The sequence below is a fragment of the Ranitomeya variabilis genome, chromosome 6 (assembly GCF_051348905.1).
Source record: "Ranitomeya variabilis isolate aRanVar5 chromosome 6, aRanVar5.hap1, whole genome shotgun sequence".
Lineage (NCBI taxonomy): Eukaryota > Metazoa > Chordata > Amphibia > Anura > Dendrobatidae > Ranitomeya > Ranitomeya variabilis.
This window is the reverse complement of record NC_135237.1, coordinates 207,816,528-207,842,524: the sequence shown is the minus strand read 5'-3', so window position 1 is coordinate 207,842,524 and position 25,997 is coordinate 207,816,528. Positions and strand designations below refer to the sequence as shown.

General features: G+C 46.6%; 1 protein-coding gene across 1 annotated transcript in view; it reads right to left on the bottom strand.

The window, feature by feature from the left end:
* C6H7orf57 (chromosome 6 C7orf57 homolog) overlaps positions 1-25,997 on the bottom strand; it is a 181,877-nt gene that overhangs the window by 147,487 nt on the left and 8,393 nt on the right. The window contains 2 exon segments of the mRNA XM_077269404.1: positions 5,343-5,534; positions 24,342-24,408. Of these exon segments, the coding sequence (XP_077125519.1) occupies positions 5,343-5,534; positions 24,342-24,396 (247 nt within the window). The 5' untranslated portion in view covers positions 24,397-24,408.

Genomic DNA, 25,997 nt, shown 5'->3' with positions numbered 1-25,997 from the left:
TACATTCAAAACATCATTAAGTTCAAATTAATTAAAAAAAATAATAATTAAAAAAGAAAAGATGCTTACACGATGACGGCCCCAGCACTCGCACGCCAACGACCCTGGGAGCCGCTCTGAGGACCTCTGGATCGAGCACCAGAATCAGAAGACTATAAGAAAAAAAAAACCGATGTGCTTGTATATTGGCTTTTTATGTGTTGTGTGCAGTGTGAGGTCTATAATGATCAGTTTGTATATGTTGTATGTTGTGTGATGTCTGTAATGATCAGTTTGGATGTGTTGTGTGCAGTGTTCTTTCGGTAATGATCTTTGGTTTTTATGTGATGCACCCCTTCGGTCTTCTGGAAGCACCTTGTCTGCTGCAAATTCCTGTTATACAAAAATGATAGATTGATAAACACATTAATTAAGAAAATATCTATATAAATAGATAGATATGGGATAGATAGATAGATAGATAGATATGGGACTGAGATAGACAGAACAAAAAAAAACAAAAAACATTTATTTACCTCTATGCGCTGCCGACGCGGGGGAGGGCTCCCAGAATAAGACATGCCTGAGGCTCTGTGGCTGTCAGGCAGGCTCTCTGGCTGTCAGGCAGGCAGGCTCTCTGGCTGTCAGGCAGGCAGGCTCTCTGGCTGTCAGGCAGGCAGGCTCTCTGGCTGTCAGGCAGGCAGGCTCTCTGGCTGTCAGGCAGGCAGGCTCTCTGGCTGTCAGGCAGGCAGGCTCTCTGGCTGTCAGGCAGGCAGGCTCTCTGGCTGTCAGGCAGGCAGGCTCTCTGGCTGTCAGGCAGGCAGGCTCTCTGGCTGTCAGGCAGGCAGGCTCTCTGGCTGTCAGGCAGGCAGGCTCTCTGGCTGTCAGGCAGGCAGGCTCTCTGGCTGTCAGGCAGGCAGGCTCTCTGGCTCTCAGGCAGGCAGGCTCTCTGGCTCTCAGGCAGGCAGGCTCTCTGGCTCTCAGGCAGGCAGGCTCTCTGGCTCTCAGGCAGGCTGGCTCTCTGGCTGTCAGGCAGGCTGGCTCTCTGGCTGTCAGGCAGGCTGGCTCTCTGGCTGTCAGGCAGGCTGGCTCTCTGGCTGTCAGGCAGGCTGGCTCTCTGGCTGTCAGGCAGGCTGGCTCTCTGGCTGTCAGGCAGGCTGGCTCTCTGGCAGGCTGGCTCTCTGGCTGGCTGGCTGGCTCTCTGGCTGGCTGGCTCTCTGGCTGGCTGGCTCTCTGGCTGGCTGGCTCTCTGGCTGTCAGGCAGGCTGGCTCTCTGGCTGTCAGGCAGGCTGGCTCTCTGGCTGTCAGGCAGGCTGGCTCTCTGGCTGTCAGGCAGGCTGGCTCTCTGGCTGTCAGGCAGGCTGGCTCTCTGGCTGTCAGGCAGGCTGGCTCTCTGGCTGTCAGGAAGGCAGGCTCTCTGGCTGTCAGGCAGGCAGGCTCTCTGGCAAGCTCTCTTGCTGTCATGCAGGCTCTCTCTATGGCTGGTATGAGTGAGGGCCTCACTGGCATTGTTTATATATGTGTCCTGGGGGCAGGCCAATTGGTTCGGAGCATGTTCAGATTTAAAAAAATGGACCAGGTCACCGGCTTTTTCCGGATTCGGCACCCATAGACTTGCATTGTAGCAAAAAGCCGGAAGCGGCTGTAGCGCCCCCACTGCCGCAGGGCCGAGGGGTACCCGGTACCGGGCCTCTGAGTCTCTGCTCTGGGGTTGTCACGGTGGCTAGACCCGGTCCGTGACCCTGCTGAGGGGCGTACAATAATAGATGTGGATGGTGGTGGAGGTGCGGTGCAGTAAATAACGAAGACACCAGGTTGCAGTCTCTTTACCTCTTTACTGAAGGCTTCTGAGTCCTCAATCCGGAATACGGTAAACAGGGCTGCGCAAGTCCGGCCAGTCCGATGGCACCTCCAGAGTTCCCTTTGCAGGTGGAAATCTGTGCCTACCTTCCTGCGCTTGTGTTGTGGTCCTCCCCTGCTGTGCTTACGGGATAGTACCCCACAACTGTTGTGTCTGTTTCTCGTGTTCCCTCACAACTCAATTCTGATGTTCTCCCTCTACGTCCCCCTGATCTTACGGTTAGGACGCACCCGTATGACGGGAGGCTCGGAGCTCTTCCGGGACTCTTGCGTCGCCCCACTCCTGTTGTTACCCCCCTATGTCTTCCTGGGTCTGGGTGAGACAGCCCGCCTGTAACTGACTGTCCTGCCATGGGTTTGAAGTTTGGCTTGGAGCTCTATACTTCCTTGGCGTTCCGGCCACCGGTTATGCGCCTCAATAGGATGTTGCCTCGTCTTACAGCACGACTCCTACTGGTATTCTCCTTGTTGCCTTGATCTCGTTTCTCACTCAGCACAATATACCTCGCTTCTTGTCCTTTCTTGGGGTACCGACGCTATATCGTGCAGGCGCGGTCCCGTAACGTTCTCTCTGTTCGCTAGGCCTCTGTCAGGATCCCACCCCTGACAGGGACCCCTCTGAATCTTCCCCTACAACACCCTCTGCCACAAGGTGTTGCCTGGTTCCAACCCAGTCAGCTTTCTGTCTAACTTCCTGCCTTACCCCCAGTTTTACCAGACTGTGAGGAGTGGCCTAATAAATAGAACCCTTAGCTCCCCCTGGAGGCCAGACTGTGAAATGTATTGGTGTCTGTGATACCTGGTCAGATGAACTCCTTCAGTGCCATCAGACGTACCATAGCCCCCCTTAGCGGCGGAGCCACAGTACTGCAACGACCAGGACTCTGGGGCGCTGCACGGCCTTTTCGCCGCAGACAAAAAACTTTACTGTAGACGTTTTTTCCAGACACCGGAATGGAAATTTTCGCTGGATCAGGAAAAAACGGTGGACAATGCGGCGCAATCCGAAGCTAATAGAAGTCAATGAGGAAAAAACGGATCGTTTTTTTTTTTTCGCTGGTTCCGGTTTTTCTAAAAAGAGCCGTAATGCGCCGGAATGAAAAAACCTGATGTGTGAAAATAGCCTTACTTAATTTCTTTATGGGACATTCACGTGCCTGATAACTGTTATAAAAATGGTTTATAACTGTCAGTGCTGCACTGACACAAGACCCTTAGACCATGCTCTGCGCACGGTCTTAAGGGCTTGCCGCAACCTAGGGACCTCAGGTCACCATGGAAACCATCGGGCCCCGCAATGACGTCATGGGAGCGCCAATTGGAGGGGAGAGGGAGAGCCCTCCCTCTTCATGCAGCTATGGCGATAGTATTCGGACATGCCAAGGATACTCTATTAACACACAAGTGTGCTCATATAACACCTATGAGTTAAATCTTTTTGGGGCCATTTTGCCCAAGAAAAATAAACTGCCTAATAATTCTTTATAATTGATTCTGTATTGATATCCTTAGACCACACCCTCCCACATTACACAAATACACATCACCTGATCTGCTTCATCCAATAGGCATTCAAGTTTATACAGAATGGAGTTGGAAAATATGCTTAGAAATTATCATGTGGTCACAATGCTCACTTGCCATATATTGTGTACAGTGTACTTAGGCAGCTTGACAAGCCAGTTTGCAATTATTCTTTTTTTTCTAATTGATTTCATTCCCCTGTGATGAAAGCTTTAATCTTACATAAAGTCCAATTGTTTCCAATGAGCTCGGCCATCTGCGCAGCAGTTAGTCAAGGAAAGGTGTTAACTCCTAACATACCAGTTTGCTTCAGCCAACTGATTTCTATACAGCAGATGGCTGCTTACCCCCATGCCCCTACCTCACAGCTTCTGACTAGGGTGATCTTAATCTTGTAGAAACTCAATTCCCTGACAGCCTGCTTTGGCCCTTTTCAGGGCTGTTCTCATAATCACAGCTCTCACTTTGCTGAATTGAGCATTTGTAAATATAAGGATAACAGTGCAGACTTCAGAACAAATTCCCGACAGACCATTAATGCATTGTAGCAGGATAGAATTTCTAACCAGAAGTGTCACTCAAAGGGAAGTGCCCGCCCACAAACAGCGATGAAGTAAAGGAGACGGCATAGCTCTAAAGGTACCTTCACACGAAACGACATTATAACGATATCGCTAGCAATCCGTGACGTTGCAGCGTCCTCGCTAGCGATATCGTTTCGTTTGACACGCAGCAGCGATCAGGATCCTGCTGTGATGTCGCTGGTCGCTGAATAAAGTCCAGAACTTTATTTGGTCGTCCGATCGCTGTGTATCGTTGTGTTTGAAAGCAAAAGCAACGATACCAGCGATATTTTACACTGGTAACCAGGGTAAACATCGGGTTACTAAGCGCAGGGCCGCGCTTAGTTACCCGATGTTTACCCTGGTTACTAGCGTAAAATGTAAAAAAAACAAACAGCACATACTCACATTGCGTCCCCTGCAGTCTGCTTCCTCCTCTGACTCAGCGCCGCAAAGTGAAAGTGAAAGCAGCACAGCGGTGACGTCACCGCTCTGCTCTCACTGTACGGCGCTCAGTCAGTCAGGAAGTGGACGCAGGGGGACGTGAATGTAAGTATGTGCTGTTTGTTTTTTTTACATTTTACGCTGGTAACCAGGGTAAACATCGGGTTACTAAGCGCGGCCCTGCGCTTAGTTACCCGATGTTTACCCTGGTTACCAGGGGACCTCGGCATAGTTGATCGCTGGAGAGCGGTCTGTGTGACAGCTCTCCAGCGACCAAACAGCGACGCTGCAGCGATCGACATCGTTGTCGCTATCGCTGCAGCGTCGCTTCGTGTGAAGGTACCTTAAGTCGCTCAAGAGTCATTTTGAGAACAACCTATTAATTTCTGACTGTCTTAGAGCATCATGGCAGTCTTTATTAGTATAACATATTTTTCTTATTTTTGTTATCTAAAGCTAGGTACATCTGAGGCGTGTCTTTTAGTTTGTAAATTACAGTAATTCATTAAAAGCGAGTCGCTGTCTGCTGATTGTTTAATGTAATACTTCCACTGTTTGATAAACGGGTCTTTTAGAAAGTGTTTAAAGACTAGGTTTTCAGACCATCTTCAGCTAAAAGGGGTTTTACATGACTATGATATTAGATGCCCTTAAGATAGGTTGTCAGTATCATGGTGGTGGATGTCTGTTATCCGGTATCCTCACCGATCAGCTGTTACTAGCTCCGATAGCAACAAGGGGTAAGCAGTGTATGGAGAAACACACCACAGCTCCATACGAACACTGCAGATCAGCTACTATTCATGTAATTAGGCCCTGCAATACCCAGCATAGGGGGCTCATATTTGAGGTTGACAGAGAGAGAAAAAGATAGAGGACCACCAGTATACAACCAGCCTTGTTACATCTGTAAAGACCATAAAACCTTAGTCTGGAGTTACAAGAAACATTTCGTAATATGTTTCTGCTTACCTGGTCTACCTCCTTGTTTAGCCAATTTGACATAGTCAGAGTCCGATCCGTTGATCCATTTTTTGCGGCCTTCATATTTTACCTCATTATGGGGTTCTGCAAGGTCACTTAGTCCTGGAATTTGTGATGTGGGAGGAATATCAACTTTGCTTGTCTTTTCAGTTTGTTTCAAAGGTGCATGGTAAAACCAATCTGTAATAGAGAATTTTAGATTGAATTACCGATACATAAAAAGTCCAAAATCATCATGTCTAATATTTTGCCTTTATGTCTGAAAAAGTAGCAAATGCATAAACCATAAACAAACTGCTGGATGTGTGCGAATAATGATTTATATTTTGGAATGCGATACTTATACCTGAAAGGGTTGCCAACCGTAAGGCCTAATCTCCAAAATTCCCTACAGTATTGGATACAATGTTAAGTAATCATGAAGCCCCTATTGCTTAACCGGGCATTGGGCTTATGGCCTCTTGGTGTTCATGGATCAGAAGTGCAACCCCTGGATGATAGCGGACATCATGTTCCACAGTAATCAGAATAGAAGAGTCTTGTCGGTGCCTTTCTGGCACAGGAGCGGACAGCTTTCAGTACAGGTACAGAAGATTCTGCTGCCGCTAATGCCTGGCGGCCACCGGAGCACTGTATTTGTACAGCTGGTGCATGGGCAGCTGAGGACCTCACAATGAAGTACAGGGTCTAAGACAGCGCTTACTGAGTGTGTTGGGGGACAATCGCTTGGCAACGGGAGAAACATACACAGGCACGGTTTTTCACATCAAAACAGTCTATTTGGTTTATTTACATGGCATAAACCACTTGAGGCCATGTTATAGATCATAAGCTTAACACATAGTCCATAGCACTTTATAGTACAGTTAGTCCTCGGGTTACAACGGTCTCGAGTTACATCGTTTCGTGGTTACGACGCTTTATACGACGCCTCATTCCGACTTACACGGTTTTGCGTCGTAAGTCGAACTACGTGCAACTACGTGCAGCGGCAGAAGAATAGAGTCCAGTACTGTACACTGTACCCGGTTACACGAGGAAAACGAGTCACCTGCCCGCCATAACACCCTAATTATTTAGGGTACTGTGTTAGGATAGGTGTTTGGATAGGCTAAGTGTTTGCAGTACTGTACTGTTATGGTACAGTACTGTATGAACGTATGGTCTGACTTGCATCGAAATTCGGTTTCCGACGCCGCGTAAGAACGTCGTAAGTCGAGGACTACCTGTATACGGCTTTAACTCACAGACACTAACCATGCTGGACCTTACTTCGTCCAGTTGCCATGGGATGCCGCACAGTTCATTAGTTCATGGAACACAATAAGCACCAACAGTCTGTGGAGGTACCTTATGGGAGCTCCTGCTTCATCCACTGACTCCTGGTCAGATCTCTCTCTCCCAGGAAAGCTGCCGAACTGGGATCACCATCCCGGACAATGCTTTGCTCACCAGGCCACCTAAAAGTTCAGATCATCAGAGAGGCTGTAGCTCCCCCAATACAGTGCCGTTGCAGACTCTGCATACATTCGGCCTTTACGTGCGCTCTTCAGGACGTCCATCCCCACCTGGGACGTCCTACACACAGACCTCTTTCAAGGATCCGATCCTACTTCCAGGATCTCCCAACACATAATAGACCTTTCAGTGCACTATTCAGGGATCCGATCCTACTCCCAGGATCTCCCAACACACAAGTATATTCAGTGCCAAAGCCCCACCTTGTGCTATTTAGGAAGATATCACTCCTAACACATAGACTTCCAGGACCTTGCACACGGATCATACAGATCCAAACACTCTCCACTACAGAGTCCATGTGACCAAACTCTGGTCACATTATGTAGTTGCAACCACTCCCATCGATGGGTGGTGTGTGTGGTTAACCAGACCCCCCAGCTATCCGACTAACCCTGCAAGCCTCCCTTTTGTAAACACAAATACTTGTGGGACTACAGGTCCCAGAACAACATTACTTCAGGCTTACAGTGCAGACTCCCTGTGTGACACATTCCGGCCATTTACAATCCTGCCTGTCACTGTTTCACCATCATAATCGCAGATACGCCTCCATGCGCATTTGTGGCACCCTAGGAGTTCGAGTACCACAGTAGTGCTGCCTTCCACTCGGGGAGGGTAGTGCTATGCCTGGAGACAAGGGAGATTCCCTTTGGCTGGTTATCACACACACACACATATACACACACACACACACACACACACAACACCTTCCAAATCCAGGCCAGGAGGGGGAGCTCAAAACCCTGTTTTAGGGCAACTTTTATGAATAAAGATCCTGGTTTGGAGGAGGAGTCAGCTCAGTCTGTACAGAAAGTCTGTGAGCGAGGACAGACAGGAAGGGAGCAGAGAGGAGATACAGGACTCCAGGAGGCCACGAGTAGGCCTCCAGGGAGTCAGTGCGCAAAGAATCCGAGTACCGGGAGTCCGAGACTTTTGTGGAACTTTTAGAGACAGAGCAGAACCGGAGGGTATAGGATTACATGGACATTGCCCATTTGCACCTGTGGTACAGCAGCAACTTGAAGCCTGGAGTCTCCATGAAAGGACCTCAGTAAGCAAGGCTCAAGCTGACTACCATACAGGTACCTGTCCAAGGACAGGGGAATGAATTAAGACTTTGCTGGGAACACAGTGGCAGCAGGGACCTCAGTTACAGCAAGCGCAGAATGGAAGGCCCCCAACCTGACTTGCCAAGGGGATTCCACTTGTCTCTGGACTGCCTGGACTCCTAATGTACCGGTTGCCGGTGCCCTGGACTGTGGTCTACCATCTGCAGTAAACCAGGTAAAGACATGCAACTTGTCTCCTCAATTTATTTACCGGCTATACCATCCACGCCCTACACCATAGGACCCCTGGGGACCCCGCTTCACCTGTGGGAAGTGTGTGACATCTGTGCTGCTGCAACATCCCCCAGGGTCCCCCTTCAATGCAGCGTCGGTCCTACTACTGACCGAACTCCACAGGTGGCGTCACAACAAGATTTGAACATTTTCCCCTTTAACGATGAGGCCCAGGGCCACAGACCGGGTCACAGCCACCGTGGCATCCCCCTTACAACCGGACCCGGTACCCCAATGCCCTGCGGGAGACTCACATCCCGAAGAGCACATACAGCGCCCCCTAGCTATAACAGGGGTCACTGCATCACAAGGGGTACGCATACCCTTCGTAACGCTGGTGGGTATGGACTCACTGCGCCACGGGCAGTCTTACCCTGGATGGACATACCTAGCAGACTAATGGGTGTTCATTAGAGTGTCTGATAGTGAGGATAGGCTTGACTGCCTATAGAGAATTCTCTATAAACATAACTGGATGTCTATGGAGAATTGCCTGAATTATTTAAAAAACATCCAAGACAACTGTATGCTTGAGAAAAAAAACTTAGTAAAGGGAATCTGTCAATAGGATCAACCCTCCTATGCCTTTTATATGGGCACGCATGTCATAGAAAGTTCAATAAAATGATACTTTGCTATCTGCAATCCGATGTTTTATTCCAGAGAAATCCACATTTTACTTACATGTAAATGAGCTGCTAAGATCTATGGGCCAGACACTGATCTCCCTGAGATCTGCCTCCAGAGATTATTATAAATGAAAGGGTGTGCAACTGTAACACCCCAGGTAACCGGTTGTTACAGTGATGTTGCCTTCCTTTCGGGGAGGGTGATGTCATGCCTGGAAGCAAGGAAGATCCCTTTATCTGGTAGTACACCTACATGCAACACATTCTGATCCCAGGCCAGAAGGGGGAGCTCTGAGCCCGGTTTCAGGGGTGCTTCACCCAGAGATATATATTCTGGCTTGGAGGAGGAGTTAGGCAGTTTGTTCAGAGAGACCAGAGGAGAGGGAGCTGAGAGGAGACAGTGAAGTAGAGAAGAGTGTGAGCAGAACTGGGGCCATGCAGCCACGTGTGCTGCAGCTCCAGGAAAGAGGAGAGAAGCAGACTGGTTGCATTGATAGCAAGTGCTTGAAGGGAGAAGCACAGGAGAACAAAGGAGCTGCGGTTGCGCTCCTTCCAAGCCAAAGCGCAGGAACCGGGCACCGGGAGCCCGGGGCTGTGTAGTACTTTATGTCCCACAGCAGAACCGTAGATTTTATGTTGACTGTTCACACCTCAACCTGAAGGTACAGCAACACACAGAGCCCGAGTCGTGATAGAGACGCCTACCATGCAGGTACTGTCCCCAGGCAAGGAGAGAAAGGACCTTGACAAAAGCCACAGGCAGCAAGGAACTCGCTTAAGGCCGGCCTCACACTCAGCGTATGTAAATACGGTCCGTTTTTTACGGCCGTAATACGCAGAAAAGTCCCCAAAATAGTTATCCGCATGTCATCAGTAGGCAGGGTGTGTCAGCGTATTTTGCGCATGGCATCCTCCGTATGTAATCCGTATGGCATCCGTACTGCGATATTTTCTCGCAGGCTTGCAAAACCGACATCTAATGGATTTATGTCCTCAAATGTTCGTTAAAACATATATACAGCATATAATAATATATATATATATATATATATATATATATATATATATATATATATATATATATATATATATATATACATACATACATACATACACACACACACACACACACACACACAGTTAGGTCCATATATATTTGGACAGAGACAACATTTTTCCAATTTTAGTTATAAACATTACCACAATGAATTTTAAACAAAACAATTCAGATGCAGTTGAAGTTCAGACTTTCAGCTTTCATTTGAGGGTATCCACATTAAAACTGGATGAAGAGTTTAGGAGTTTCAACTCCTTAACATGTGCCACCATGTTTTTAAAGGGACCAAAAGTAATTGGACAGATTCAATAATTTTAAATAAAATGTTCATTTCTAGTACTTGGTTGAAAACCCTCTGTTGGCAATGACTGCCTGAAGTCTTGAACTCATGGACATCACCAGACGCTGTGTTTCCTCCTTTTTGATGCTCTGCCAGGCCTTCACTGCGGTGATTTTCAGCTGCTGTTTGATTGTGGGCCTTTCTGTCTGAAGTTTAGTCTTTAACAAGTGAAATGCATGCTCAATTGGGTTGAGATCAGGTGACTGACTTGGCCATTCAAGAATATTCCACTTCTTTGATTTAATAAACTCCTGGGTTGCTTTGGCTTTATGTTTTGGGTCATTGTCCATCTGTAGTATGAAACGACGACCAATCAGTTTGGCTGCATTTGGCTGGATCTGAGCACACAGTATGGCTCTGAATACCTCAGAATTCATTCGGCTGCTTCTGTCCTGTGTCACATCATCAATAAACACTAGTGACCCAGTGCCACTGGCAGCCATGCATGCCCAAGCCACCACACTGCCTCCGCCGTGTATTACAGATGATGTGGTATGCTTTGGGTCATGAGCTGTACCACGCCTTTGCCATACTTTTCTCTTTCCATCATTCTGGTAGAGGTTGATCTTAGTTTCATCTGTCCAAAGAATGTTCTTCCAGAACTGTGCTGGCTTTTTTAGATGTTTTTTAGCAAAGTTCAGTCTAGCCTTTTTATTCTTGATGCTTATGAGTGGCTTGCACCGTGCAGTGAACCCTCTGTATTTACTTTCATGCAGTCTTCTCTTTATGGTAGATTTGGATATTGATACGCCTACCTCCTGGAGGGTGTTGTTCACTTGGTTGGCTGTTGTGAAGAGGTTTCTCTTCACCATGGAGATTATTCTGCGATCATCCACCACTGTTGTCTTCCGTGGGCGCCCAGGTCTTTTTGCATTGAAGAGTTCACCAGTGCTTTCTTTCTTTCTCAGGATGTACCAAACTGTAGATTTTGCCACTCTTAATATTGTAGCAATTTCTCGGATGGGTTTTTTCTGTTTTCGCAGCTTAAGGATGGCTTGATTCACCTGCAAGGAGAGCTCCTTTGACCGCATGTTTACTTCACAGCAAAACCTTCCAAATGCAAACACCACACCTCAAATCAACTCCAGGCCCTTTATCTGCTTAATTGAGAATGACATAACGAAGGGATTGCCCACACCTGCCCATGAAATAGCATTGGAGTCAATTGTCCAATTACTTTTGGTCCCTTTAAAAACAGGGTGGCACATGTTAAGGAGTTGAAACTCCTAAACCCTTCATCCGATTTTAATGTGGATACACTCAAATGAAAGCTGAAAGTCTGAACTTCAACTGCATCTGAATTGTTTTGTTTAATATTCATTGTGGTAATGTCTGTAACCAAAATTAGAATAATGTTGTCTCTGTCCATCTGTCCAAATATATATGGACCTAACTGTGTATATATATATATATATATATATATATATATATATATATATATATATATATATATATATATATATATATATATATATATATATATACACATACACCGTATATATATATATAGGGTAAAATTGGAACAGCACAATTGCTCACCAATGGGTGCCAAGCCTCCTGGGTTGAGTCGTCCACTTCTCTACCCAAAATCTATACAAGAAAAGCAAAGGAAGGCAGCACTCCAGACACTTCTCAAGGTGAAAAAAGCAGGATTTATTCAGCCCACATCTCTGTGCGACGTTTCGGCTCACACTGAGCCTTTTTCAAGCTATATATGTGTATATATATATACATACACACAGTTAGGTCCATATATATTTGGACACAGACAACATTTTTCTAATTTTGGTTATAAATATTACCACAATGAATTTTAAACAAAACAATTCAGATGCAGTTGAACTTCAGACTTTCAGCTTTCATTTGAGGGTATCCACATTAAAATTGGATGAAGGGTTTAGGAGTTTCAGCTCCTTAATATGTGCCTCCCTGTTTTTAAAGGGACCAAAAGTAATTGGACAGATTAAATAATTTTAAATAAAATGTTCATTCCTAGTACTTGGTTGAAAACCCTTTGTTGGCAATGACTGCCCGAAGTCTTGAACTCATGGACATCACCAGACGCTGTGTTTCCTCCTTTTTGATGCTCTGCCAGGCCTTCACTGCGGTGGTTTTCAGTTGATGTTTGTTTGTGGGCCTTTCTGTCTGAAGTTTAGTCTTTAACAAGTGAAATACATGCTCAATAGGGTTGAGATCAGGTGACTGACTTGGCCATTCAAGAATATTCCACTTTTTTGCTTTAATAAACTCCTGGGTTGCTTTGGCTTTATGTTTTGGGTCATTGTCCATCTGTAGTATGAAATGACGACCAATCAGTTTTGCTGCATTTGGCTGGATCTGAGCACACAGTATGGCTCTGAATACCTCAGAATTCATTCGGCTGCTTCTGTCCTGTGTCACATCATCAATAAACACTAGTGACCCAGTGCCACTGGCAGCCATGCATGCCCAAGCCATCACACTGCCTCCGCCATGTTTTACAGATGATGTGGTATCCTTTGGATCATGAGCTGTACCACGCCTTCGCCATACTTTTCTCTTTCCATCATTCTGGTAGAGATTGACCTTGGTTTCATCTGTCCAAAGAATGTTCTTCCAGAACTGTGCTGGCTTTTTTAGATGTTTTTTTAGCAAAGTCCAGTCTAGCCATTTTATTCTTGATGCTTATGAGTGGCTTGCACCATGCAGTGAACCTTCTGCATTTACTTTCATGCAGTTTTCTCTTTATGATAGATTTGGATATTGATACGCCTACCTCCTGGATAGTGTTGTTCACTTGGTTAGCTGTTGTGAAGAAGTTTCTCTTCACCATGGAGATTATTCTGCGATCATCCCCCACTGTTGTCTTACGTGGGCGCTCAGGTCTTTTTGCATTAATGAGTTAACCAGTGCTTTCTTTCTTTCTCAGGATGTACCAAACTGTTGATTTTGCCACCCCTAATATTGTAGCAATTTCTCGGATGGTTTTTTTCTGTTTTCGCAGCTTAAGGATGGCTTGTTTCACCTGCATGGAGCGCTCCTTTGACCGAATGTTTACTTCACAGCAAAACCTTCCAAATGCAAGCACCACACCTCAAATCAACTCCAGGCCTTTTATCTGCTTAATTTAGAATGACATAACGAAGGGATTGCCCACACCTGTCCATGAAATAGCCTTGGAGTCAATTGTCCAATTACTTTTGGTCCCTTTAAAAACAGGGTGGCACATGTTAAGGAGCTGAAACTCCTAAACCCTTCATCCAATTTTAATGTGGATACCCTCAAATGAAAGCTGAAAGTCTGAACTTCAACTGCATCTGAATTGTTTTGTTTAAAATTCATTGTGGAAATGTCTATAACCAAAATTAGAAAAATGTCGTCTCTGTCCAAATATATATGGACCTAACTGTATATATATATATATATATATATATATATATATATATATATATATATATATATATATATATATATATATATATATATATATATATATATATATATATCTCTCATTGAGACACATATGTATATATTCTGTATTTATATTTAATTCAGCGCGATATGTGTGAAAAGCCGGTAATTGCCGGCTTTTCATTTCTCCTTCCCTTCCCAAACCTGACAGGATATGAGACAAGGTTGACATACAGTAAACCATCTCATATCCCTTTTTTTTGCATATTCCACACTACTTATGTTAGTAGTGTGTATGTGCAAAATTTGGGTGCTGTAGCTTGCAAAATAAAGGGTTAAATGGCGGGAAAAATTGGCGTGGGCTCCCGCGCAATTTTCTGCGCCAGAGTGGTAAAGCCAGTGACTGAGGGCAGATATTAATAGCCTAGAGAGGGTCCATGGTTATTGGCCCCCCCGGCTACAAACATCTGCCCCCAGCCACCCCAGAAAAGCAAATCTGTAAGATGCGCCTATTCTGGCACTTGGCCACTCTCTTCCCACTCCCGTGTAGCGGTGAGATATGGGGTAATGAAGGGTTACTGTCACCTTGCTATTGTAAGGTGACATTAAGCCAGATTAATAATGGAAAGGCGTCAATTATGAAACCTATCCATTATTAATCCAATTGTATGAAAGGGTTAAAAAAAACACACATGATTACAAAGTATTTTAATGAAATAAAGACATGTTGTTGTAATATTTTCTTAGACTTTTCATCCATCTGAAGACTATCGTCCTGAAATAAAGTTAAAAAAACAAACAACAATATTCCATACCTTCAGTCATTATGTCCCACGATGTAAATCCATCTGAAGGGGTTAAATCATTTTACAGCCAGGAGCTGTGCTAATGCACTCGCTCGTACCTGTAAACTCCGGGTACTGAAAGGAAAGCTGGGTGATCTGTAGTTACCTTGAGTTGCGGTGAGGCGCCCTCTGCTGGATGTCCTCATATGAACTCGAGCGTGGGAACTTTTCCAAGGCTCCAGTTCATGAGGACATCCAGCAGAGGGCGCCTCACCGCAACTCAAGGTAACCACAGATCACCCAGCTTTCCTTTCAGTACCCGGGGGTTTACAGGCACGAGCGAGTGCATTAGCACAGCTCCTAGCTGTAAAATGATTTAACCCCTTCAGATGGATTTACTTCGTGGGACGTGACAGATCATCGGAAGGTATGTATATTGCTGGTTTATTATTTTTCAGAGCGAGGGTCTTCAGGTGGATTGAGAGAGCAATAAAATATTAAAACAACCTGTGTGTTTATTTCATTAAAATACTTTTTAATAATATGTGTGTGTTTTTTTAACCCTTTCATACAATTGGATTAATAATGGATAGGTGTCATAATTGACGCCTCTCTATTATTAACCTGGCTTAATGTCACCTTACAATAGCAAGGTGACATTAACCCTTCATTACCCCATATCCCACCGCTACACGGGAGTGGGAAGAGAGTGGCCAAGTGCCAGAATAGGCGCATCTTCCAGATGTGCCTTTTCTGGGGTGGCTGGGGGCAGATGTTCTTAGCCAGGGGGGGCCAATAACCATGGACCCTCTCCTGGCTATTAATATCTGCCCTCAGTCACTGGCTTTACCACTCTGGCGGAGAAAATTGCGTGGGAGCCCACACCAATTTTTTCCGCCATTTAACCCTTTATTTTACAAGCTACAGCGCCCAAATGCAAAAAAAAAAAGGGATATGAGATGGTTTACTGTATGTAAACCATGTCTCATATCATGTCGGGTTTGTGAAGGAGAAATGAAAAGCCGGCAATTGAATTACTGGCTTTTCACTAACAGCGCTGCGTATTTCTCGCAAGTCACACTGCTGGTCCGTGTGGAATCCGTATTTTTCTCGCCCCCATAGACTTTCATTGGCGATTTTTTTGCGCAATACGGTGACAAACGCAGCATGCTGCGATTTTCTACGGCCGTACAAGACCGTATATTACGGATGCGTAATATACAGCAGATAGGAGCTGGGCCATAGAGAATCATTGGGCCGTGTGTAATGCGTATTTTACGGACGTAGTTTATGCGCTCATACGTCCGTAAAACTCGCTAGTGTTATCCCGGCCTAAAAGCGCGAGACAGAAGGCTTACGAACCTCACCTGGGAAAGGGATCTGCAATGGCTTCCAGGCCGGCCGAACCTCACCTACACCCATTGCTGGTACCCTGGACTGTGGCTGTCTACCATCAGTAAACCAGGTAAAGAGACTGCAACCCTGTGTCCTCCATTTATTTTATGGCACCATATCATCCTTGCCAACCCTGGGGACCCAGCTTCACATGTGGGAAGCCGTACCATCCCTACTGCCATAACACTCCAGAGGACCCCTTTAAGCAGCGTCGGTCAACCCTGACCGAGTACCACAGGTGGCGTCACAAACTTTTATTATTTCACAAACCCCTTTAAAGACCGTCCCTTTTACTTGGGTGCCCAAGGCCACGGACCGGGTCACCGCCGGCATGACACATCCCTTTAAGTACCAGACCCGGTATCGAGCACCCCTCAGCACTGGCGGGTATTCCACAACCAGTGTGTGACATGTAGATTAGGAGAGCAGACTACCGTACTCTGAGATTAATGTTTGTAATTGGCTCAAAAACTGGCTCATAGATCGCAGAGAGTTGTGATGGATGACTGCATTTCTGAAGGGTCTTGGCCTATAAATGGTGCATTTGTTAATTTATTTATTAATGATAAAAAAATGAATGAGTAGTGTTGTTTCTATATTTGCAGATGACACCAAGCTATTTAGCAGTCTATGGAATATGTTCAGATGTTACAAGCGGACTTTGATATCCACCTGGCAGGTGAAGTTGCATAAAAGTTTTGTTATGCATCCAGGTGTTAATAGTTAGAGATAAGCGAATTTGATCAGGTCCCTGCTTATTTGGCAAACTATACTGCTTAGGCTAAGTTCACATTAGCGTTCGGGGGCTTTGCGGAGGGCTGCGTACGTCCTCCGTTAAGCCCTGCCTACTTCCGCATGCGTCCTGTGTACCTATCTTTAACATTGGGTACGCAGGACATGCGGATGTATGCAGATGCGTTGTTTTGACGCTCCCGCTGACCGCATGGGAACACATCAAGTTCACTGGCACCCCATTACATCTCCTCCCTCATTTCTGTCTATCGGCCTAGCCGATCGCTGCGCTCTGCAAACGACTTACGAATAATCTGCACTAATCCGTATCTCCCACTCCTGACTCCAAGACTTCTCCCTTGCTGCGCCAATCCTCTGGAATGCTCTACCCCAAGATATTAGGACTATCCACAATTTGCATCGTTTTAGGCGCTCGCTCAAAACACATTTGTTCAGAGCAAGCCGCTCCCTTAGGCTACTTTCACATTAGCGTCGTGCACTGCACGTCGCAATGCGACGTTACGGCGCACCGATGCATACTGTGGAGGCGCCGCACAACAGGGGCAGAGGATGTTGTTTCTCAACGCATCCGCTGCCCCATTGTGAGGTGCGGGGAGGCGGGGGCGGAGTTCCGGCCGCGCATGCGCAATCGGAAAAGACGGGCACGACGCACCAAAAAGCGTTACAAGCAACCTTTTTTGGTGGCGACGGTCCGACGCAACACGACGCAACCGTCGCACGACGGTTGCGACGTGCGGCAATACGTCGCACTGTGTCGCTAATGCAAGTCAATGGAGAAAAAACGCATCCTGCAAGCACTTTTGCAGGATGCGTTTTTTCTACAAAACGACGCATAGCGACGTGCAGTGCACGACGCTAGTGTGAAAGTAGCCTTATCAGTCATTTTATGTTGTGTGTGTAGCCCATTCACTATCTCCACCTATCCCCCACCCCCTGAAGATGGCTGGACCATCATTGTAAATACATCATTGTAACTACACACCTGTACTTTGTATCTCCCCCACCTCATTGTAGATTGTAAGCTCTCACGAGCAGGGTCGTCTTATTGTGCTTTAATCATTATATTATTGTTAACGTTGTTACTTATGACTGGTGTGAGTGAAACTGTTTAACTGTAAAGTGCTGCGGAATATGTTGGCGCTATATAAATAAAGATTATTATTATTATTATGGACTGAATCATGGAATGCAGTTACCAAAAAAAGCATTTAGTAAAAAGAGAAAATAAAAATTTTGTGCAAAACTATGTTAAACAATTATACAAAAGATATAAATTGGATACTGTGTTAAATGTGTCCAAGTTAAAATGGTCTTCTAGGCTGAAGACACGGACGGCGTATGCTTACATAGGGCTGACTCTTCGCTCCCTTGACAATTGGTAACATCCTCTTCATGTTTGTTTACTTGCTTACCATCTTAATTCTTAAGGGTTCCTGAGCTGATGGGTATTTAGTTTTTCACTGAAGTTACTTCTTCCGCACAATTTATTTTAACAAAAAGTTAGTACATTATACATATACCACAAGGTTTTCTTTAACTATGACAACTACGGTAGTTCTGCAAACTACAAAGACTCATACAGCTATGATGAAAAACAATTCAAAAAGATATGACCATTATTACAGAAGGGAAAAATAATTACTTATGGTCTAAACATTTCTTCGTTTTTCTATAATGTGACTGTTGCGAGGTTTTATTAAAAACAAAAATACATTGGAAACAGTGCCATTCTTAAGACCCCCATGTACATTAGACGAATGACACCCAAACCACCCCCAATCATCTATCAAGGACATAAGGATCGAGCACCTCTGATTTTGGACTGCTTGACCTTCTGTTCTCGGTGAGATAAACCACCATCACAGGAGTCTGCCAGCAGCTCTTTCATTTAGGGCACAGGAGTGGTCAGCAAAGCGAGCAAGTGAGCGATCATGAAACATTGCTGCTGGCCAAAACAACGGCCCAAACCATCATTCAACCAACAGCTTTCTAGTGTGTATAGCGCCCATTACCCATGAGAATTGTCTGGAACGCCAAGTCAACCTTATTCACTTGCAAGGGGCTTGGGCCAAAGCAAAGAATCAGCTTAAAAAATACAAGTATATAATGCTCAATTATCTGATATGTAAATTGACATGGATTATAGTTTTGGCTCCTAAGCCAAGACCAAAAGCCTGCTATACACAAGCAACATCCACAAGTCCATCCGACAGTTCCCCAAACACATACTAGTCCAGCTCAGAGGAGGTGGATGGGGGACTTGCCGCAGGCAGCTCATCGCCTATAGGAAAATTGGGCAGGCGTTAAAAGCAGACTGCCTGACCTTATCTGCCATCAGCTGGGGGGGGCTGCAATATGCACAGCTAAATGAAAGCCCCCCCCATGACTGTGGTGCTAAGGGGAGTGGGAACATTTAAAGGCAGTGCAGTGGGATTGGTTCAAAGGGGACAAAGGAGGGGGCGGGTGTTTAGGCTGAGGAGGGTGTGGATATAAAGAAAAGTGTGTGGTTAGGGACAGTACATGTGACATTAGCAGGGAAAGAAGAAAGAAAGAACACGTGCTTACCATGGCCACTGTAGATTCCATGCTGTCGCAGCTGCGGGACATTGCCCGGTCAAGAAGGGGTGGCTGGCTGGAGGACCAGCTGGCGACGCTTCTTGGAGAGCAAGGAACCCAGGGCACCAGGACACAGAGGACCCGGCCACCGGAACGTCTATCGCCTGAGGCAGGTACGCGCGGTAGACGCAGGCCACGGAGCCCCTTCAGAGCAGAGGGTACAGGCCGCATTGATGGTATCCGGCCTGACCCGCCCTCTGGCAGGAATCCATCGGCCGGCGCTGCTGGCATGGGTAGATGGACTAGGGCTGCGGCGGTGCAGGCGCACCCTGAAGCGATGGCTGCACCTGGTGTGGCCAGGGATGTGGGCGCGTGGCAGCGGTGAGGAGAGGCGGCAATCAGAGGCAGGGTGCGGCACTGACGGTGGCTCTGGCGCCGACGAGGAGGAGGAGCAGGAATGGAGCGTCGGCTCAGCAGCGGCGCGGAGATGTGTGCACGGCGGCGGGTGACCCTGAACCAGATGCTGCGGGGGTACCTGGCAGGTCCGGTGCACTAAGCAGCAGATCGGCGGGCAGATGGATTCCTGGCCCTCAGCCTGGCCCTGTGACGATGGCAGCGGCGCGCAGACGAAGTCAGCAGGAGGGCAGGCATGGGGACTGACAGGCGGCTGGCAGGTCGAGGTCAGCAAGGAGATCAAGGAATAGATCATCTTCTCCTGCTTCGGTCCCCCCCGGTGACGAGGAGGCCGGGGGCGTGGGCCGGGAGCAACAAAGCGGCGCGGAGGATTCCGGATCCTGCAGGGACCTGCGCGACTATCGGGAACCGCTGGATTCTGGAAGCACGGCTGGTGGGAACACAGCACCTACGCAGCCTCGTGTGTGTGAGTATAGTCCTTGTACGCCAATTAGTGGGGTTCGGTCGGGGGACTTAGGGGATAACTGTGGTGCGGCTGGTAATTTTGGGATTCCCGGGGTGAGAGAGCTTTTGTCAAGTATGTCACAAATTTTGAGGAGGTTGGATGGGGGGGCGCAGATAGTTTACGGGCATCCCCTGTGGGAGCGTGGTTACCCGCTTTGGGTCAGGGTTCAGTAGGGCCTTTGGGTTCGGACATGTTGAGTGGGAGGGAGCAGTCAGCGTCGGGTGGGGTGTCAGTGGCTATACAAACTGGAAAGGATAAGGCTGATACGGTTAAATTGGATGATAGGGCAAGAGGGGAGGTTTACTTTTGTTTTGAAGGGCCTTTAGGCGCTCATTTAAAACAAGAAGTAAAGGAAAAAATTTGGAAGGATGAATATGTGGAGATTTTCTCCCTCCTTCCTTTGGAGAAATTTAATCTAGAAAAGGGAAAAAAGGATGATAGCAGAAAAGAGGAGGAGGAAAAGCGTAGGTGGCGTTTGATTCCGCAGACATTCGTAAACTGGCAGCAGGCGTTTGCTATTTTGGCAAGCGTTATTGGTGAAAAGTTTCCGGGAAATTGTTCTGGTCTTTTCTGTTACTTCGATGCTATTGGTGAAGCATATAGGGCGTACGGTGGACTGGCGTGGCTGCGGTACGATGAGCAATTTAGGCAAAGAAAGGCGGTTAGGCCTGAGATAAAATGGGAACAGAAGGACATAGGGTTGTGGTTGAAAGTTATGGCACCAACGCGGTTTGGTCAGTCCTTTCACGGGGGCGGAGGGAGTTTCGGGCAACATCCGGGACAGGGAAGTGGGGGTCAAGGGACTCAGGGGACGAAAGACAAAACGGGGACGTGTTGGCAGTTTAATGACGGCCAATGCAAGTACGGTAGCACTTGTAAATTCAAGCATGTCTGTTCCCACTGTAATGGGGCCTCACATGGAGCGGCCAAATGTTTTAAAAAAGCAAGGAGGAGAGCTGCCGTGGGTTGGGGTCAAGGGGGTGACACCAGTGAAGGTTCAAAAGATGGCCCCCTATCTAAATAGGTAACCGGATCGGTTAAAGGCGAAGTTACTTTTGGAAGGTTTTTCTGAGGGTTTTCGGATTCCTCATCCTACACATGAAGTCCCTTTTTCAAAAAAGAATCTGAGGTCGGCTGATTTACATGCAGACGTAGTTACGGCAAAATTGGCGAAAGAGGTGGAGTTAGGGCGAATGGCAGGGCCGTTAATTTGTTTGCTGGGGGAGGGAGTGATTGTTTCGCCTTTGGGGGTTGTTCCAAAGAAAGAACCTAACAAGTTTCGTTTGATTCAACATTTGTCATACCCTAAAGGGCTATCGGTTAATGATGGCATTTCGGAGGAGCTGTGCTCCGTGGTATACACATCTTTTGATATGGCCGTGCAATGGGTACGTAGGTATGGCGCTGGTGCGTTAATGGCTAAGACAGATGTTGAATCGGCTTTCCGTTTGCTTCCGGTTCACCCCGATAGCATTCCTCTTTTGGGTTGCTTTTGGAATGGTGGGTTTTATTTGGATAGGTGTTTACCCATGGGCTGCTTGATTTCTTGCTGTTCGAGTCTTTTAGTACTTTTATGGAGTGGGTTGTGCGGGATGTTTCGCAGGTTCCTTCAGTCATCCACTACCTGGATGATTTTTTGTTTGTCGGGCCGCCAGATTCATTAGTGTGTAGGAATTTGTTGGCTACCATGGAATGGGTGTCGGGACACTTTGGTGTTCCATTAGCGCAGGAAAAGATGGAGGGCCCTTGCACGGTGTTGAGCTTTTTGGGAATTCTTATTGATTCGGAGAGGATGGAGTGCAGGTTGCCCGAAGATAAGTTGTTGTCTCTCCAGCAAGAGGTGCTGAGAGTTGAAAAATTGCACAAGGTTTCATTGAAGTAGTTACAGTCGTTGTTAGGTCATTTGAATTTTGCATGTCGAATTATGCCTATGGGTAGAATTTTTTCCAGGAGGTTATCCAGAGCAACTGCTGGAGTGCGGTCGGCGCATCATTTCATTCGATTGAATAAAGAGCATAGAGAGGATTTATTGGTGTGGAGGCGTTTTTTTTTTTTTTTAGAAAATTATAATGGAAGGTCTTTGATTCTACAGGAAGAACTTAATGATTTTGATTGTGAGATTTTTACGGATGCGGCGGGCAGTGTTGGTTACGGCGCCTATTGTGGAGGAAAATGGAGCGTTGGCGTTTGGCCCGATTGGTGGTGTAAAAATGTTTTTATCTGGGGCGACATGTTTAAAGATAGGCGGGTGCGTTTCCATTGCGATAATGCCAGCGTGGTGGCGGTGATTAATAGCCTTTCCTCTTCACCGGTGATTAGATTGGTTCGGGAGCTGGTGCTGCGGTGCCTGGAGTTGAATACATGGATTTCAGCTGTTCATGTACCTGGAGTCCAAAATTCTATTGCGGATGCTTTGCCTCGTTTGCAGTGGGACCGTTTCCGAGAGTTGGCACCAGACGCAGAGGAGGCAGGAACAGGATGCCCTTCACATTTGTGGCAGATTGTTGCGGACGAGGCGGTTGGTTGATACAGGCCTCGGTGTCGGGAAGGACATGGTCAGGTTACGAATCGTCGTGGCATATGTGGGAGCAGTGGTTGAATCAGTTGGGTACGGTAGTGTCTGATAGTGATAAGATAATGGCGCTTTTGTTATTGATAGGGTCAGCGGACGAATGGGGTTGGTCAGTGTCAAAGTTGACAAAATTTATAGCTGGTGTGGCTTTTGGTTTTAAGCTTCAAGGTTCTCTGGATGTTCCAAAGGATTTTTTGATACGACAGGCATTAAGGGGTTAAGCGCGGCCCTGCACTTAGTAACCCGATGTTTACCCTGGTTACCCGGGTGCTGCAGGGGGACTTCGGCATAGTTGAAGACAGTTTCAACGATGCCAAAGTCGTTCCCCTGATCGTTGGTTGCTGGAGAGAGCAGTCTGTGTGACAGCTCCCCAGCGACCACACAACGACTTACCAACGATCACGGCAAGGTCGTATCGCTGGTCGTGATCGTTGGTAAGTCGTTTAGTGTGACTTAGGCTTTAGTGTTAGGTCACTGTCACAGTGGCTGCGGGGGGGTTGGGTTCTTGGAGTTGATGTTTTATGGGGTTGAACTGGCTTCGGTTTACGGGCTCTGGACGGGGTGTTTACCTCGGGAGCTTTTGGAGTTTGTTTGCCCAGAAACGGGTTACATGGTGCCCTCGAGCTGGTGGTTACGGCTGAGGGTAAAGAAGGTTAGGTTAAAAAAGTTTGTGGGGGGCTTTTGCCCATGGTGTGCCAGTTTTGTTAGCTCCAAGAACCCTCCCCTTCAAGTTTTTTACACAATTGTATAAATAGTGTTATTATGTTTGTTTTGTTAATAAACGGCCGCTGTGGCCAATTTATCCAAAGAAAAAATGGTCATGTGTTAATTTGTTCAGTAATAAGTTTTGGTTTTATGGGGTATTTGGTATGGTGGGATTATGATGTCATGAGAGAGAAGGACCAATCTTGGCGATACCCAGTCATGTTGGGGAGAGGGTCCGGGAGGCCCCCATACACAGATGATGGCCTACATAGTGATGACAGCTGTTGTTTCTCGGCCTTGTTGCCAAGTACAGTGGTTTCTGATGTCGGTGGGACTGACTTCGCTCACAGGTAGAATGCCAGATACTTCAAGGTGTACGCTGGGTGGCTTATATACCCCCAGCGACCCCCCTCAATCTGTATGTGCCTGCTAAATATTTGTAAAAAACAATAACAAGGTTTACTTACGCTTGAGCAGACAGTCCTATCCCAGACCTTTTGGCTAGGATGGGGAATTTTTCCAATTTCCCAGTTAGAAAGTCAGGTCAGAATTACAAACTGCAGATGAGCAGTGCGAGCCTCTGTGCTGTGTCACATACTTTACTGCTGCAGATCTGGCAGTGCTCTGAATGCTGAGCTCTGTATAACTACACCCACACAACTGATAGGCAACTTTTGTGCACACTGTGCATAGGCAGAAAGTTGCCAACCAGATTTGGGGGAGAGATTATCATAGGTGGTTTAAATCTGGACTACGCTGCCTTATGGTGAGCCAGATTTACCATACAAGATTAGCCACTTAGATAAAGTTGCCACAATGCACGGCCTGCAATTCAGACAGTATTGCTAGATTTGGCCCAATGTGCTCTCTGCGGCCCATCCAGATATGGATCCAGGGCTCAGTATGAAGACCTGGCATTTCGTGTCTATCAATAGCAATATTTTAGTGAGTCCAGTATTCACATAACGGCACCTACAAGGTCACAGCCACTAGAAGAATGTTTTCTCAGTCACATGGCTTACCACAGGTAGCATGTCTGTTGGGCGGGCCAGAAGGTTCCTTACTTAATTGTCGCATTGTGTTCTCTGCCTGGAAAACAAATCAAAAACATGTTGTAAAATTTTAGATTAGGATAACACAGAATTGGTTCTTCTTTGTGCTATTCCTTATATGTGGAAAAAGCATATTATATACGGCTATGGAGTCACTCACAATCACAATGAATCGTGATGCTATTAATGTCTATATTGTGAAATCCCCTTTATATCTCTATACAGTGAAGCTTTCAGCTGATTTATGCTGACCGACCCATAGACAGCTAAGGCTACGTTCACATTTGCGTTGTGCGCCGCAGCGTCGGCGCCGCAACGCACAACGCAAACAAAAACGCAGCAAAACGCATGCACATCGCTGCGTTTTGCGCCGCATGCGTCCTTTTTTTCATTGATTTTGGACGCAGCAAAAATGCAACTTGCTGCGTCCTCTGCGCCCGGACGCGGGCGCCGCAGGGACGCATGCGGCGCAAAACGCAAGTGCGACGCATGTCCATGCGCCCCCATGTTAAATATAGGGGCGCATGACGCATGCAGCGACGCTGCGGCGCCCGACGCTGCTGCGCAGACCGCAAATGTGAACGTAGACTAAAGGGCTCACACAAGGCCCAGCACTCGGCCCAGGGTTATACTATGGGGCAGCGCAGATCTCAGTCTCAGCATCAGAAAATAATCGATAAGCAAATTGCACGCACCCATAAAAGTCTATGGGTGCAAGTGAAATATCAAACTGCACTCAGATGTCAACCGACTGTAGACTGATGTACACTCAGAGACAATGTAGAAGATGGAGAAATTAAGTTCTCTGTCTTCTCTGCTGTGATTCTCTCATGCGAGAGAATCGGATCACACTCAGATGACACTTGGATTAATCTCTGAGAGAGTTTGATCCGTGTCCTAAGCATAATCGGCTGATTCTCTTGCATGAGAGAAGAGACACCAGTAAGAGCAAACACTCAATCGGAGGCCAGTTTCTGCCTTCTAAGCATCCATATGTTACTCTGAAATTCTGCAGTGTTCCAGAGAAAAAAAACACAGTAGTAGAAGGCATGGCCGGGGACAAGCTAGCTTGTGCAAAGGGCAGGATCCCTGTTGGTTTTCCATGGTGGCTCAGTTAAGCTGTCAGGACTTACCCGATTTGTGGTGGTATATGGAGAGAGCCGTCACCTCAGCAGTGTAGTCACCTCATCCACTGCCACACTCTCACCAATAGCTAAGAGTAAAATATACAAGTGCTTCTCACAAAATTAGAATATCACCAAAAAGTACATTTATTTCAGTTCTTCAATACAAAAAAGTGACACTCATATTTAATAGAGTCATTACAAACAGAGTGATCTATTTCAAGTGTTTATTTTTGTTAATGTTGATGATTATGGCTTACAGCCAATGAAAACCCCAAAGTCATTATCTCAATAAATCAGAACTAACAAAAAACACCTGCAAAGGCTTCATAAGCATTTAAAAAGAAAATGCCTTTCAAAAATTTGGGGGAGATTCACAAGGAGTGGGCTGCTACTTGAGTCATTGCTTCAAGAGACATCACACACAGACATATCCAGGACATGGGCTACAAGTGTTGCATTCCTTGTGTCAAGCCACTCATGACCAATAGACAACACCAGA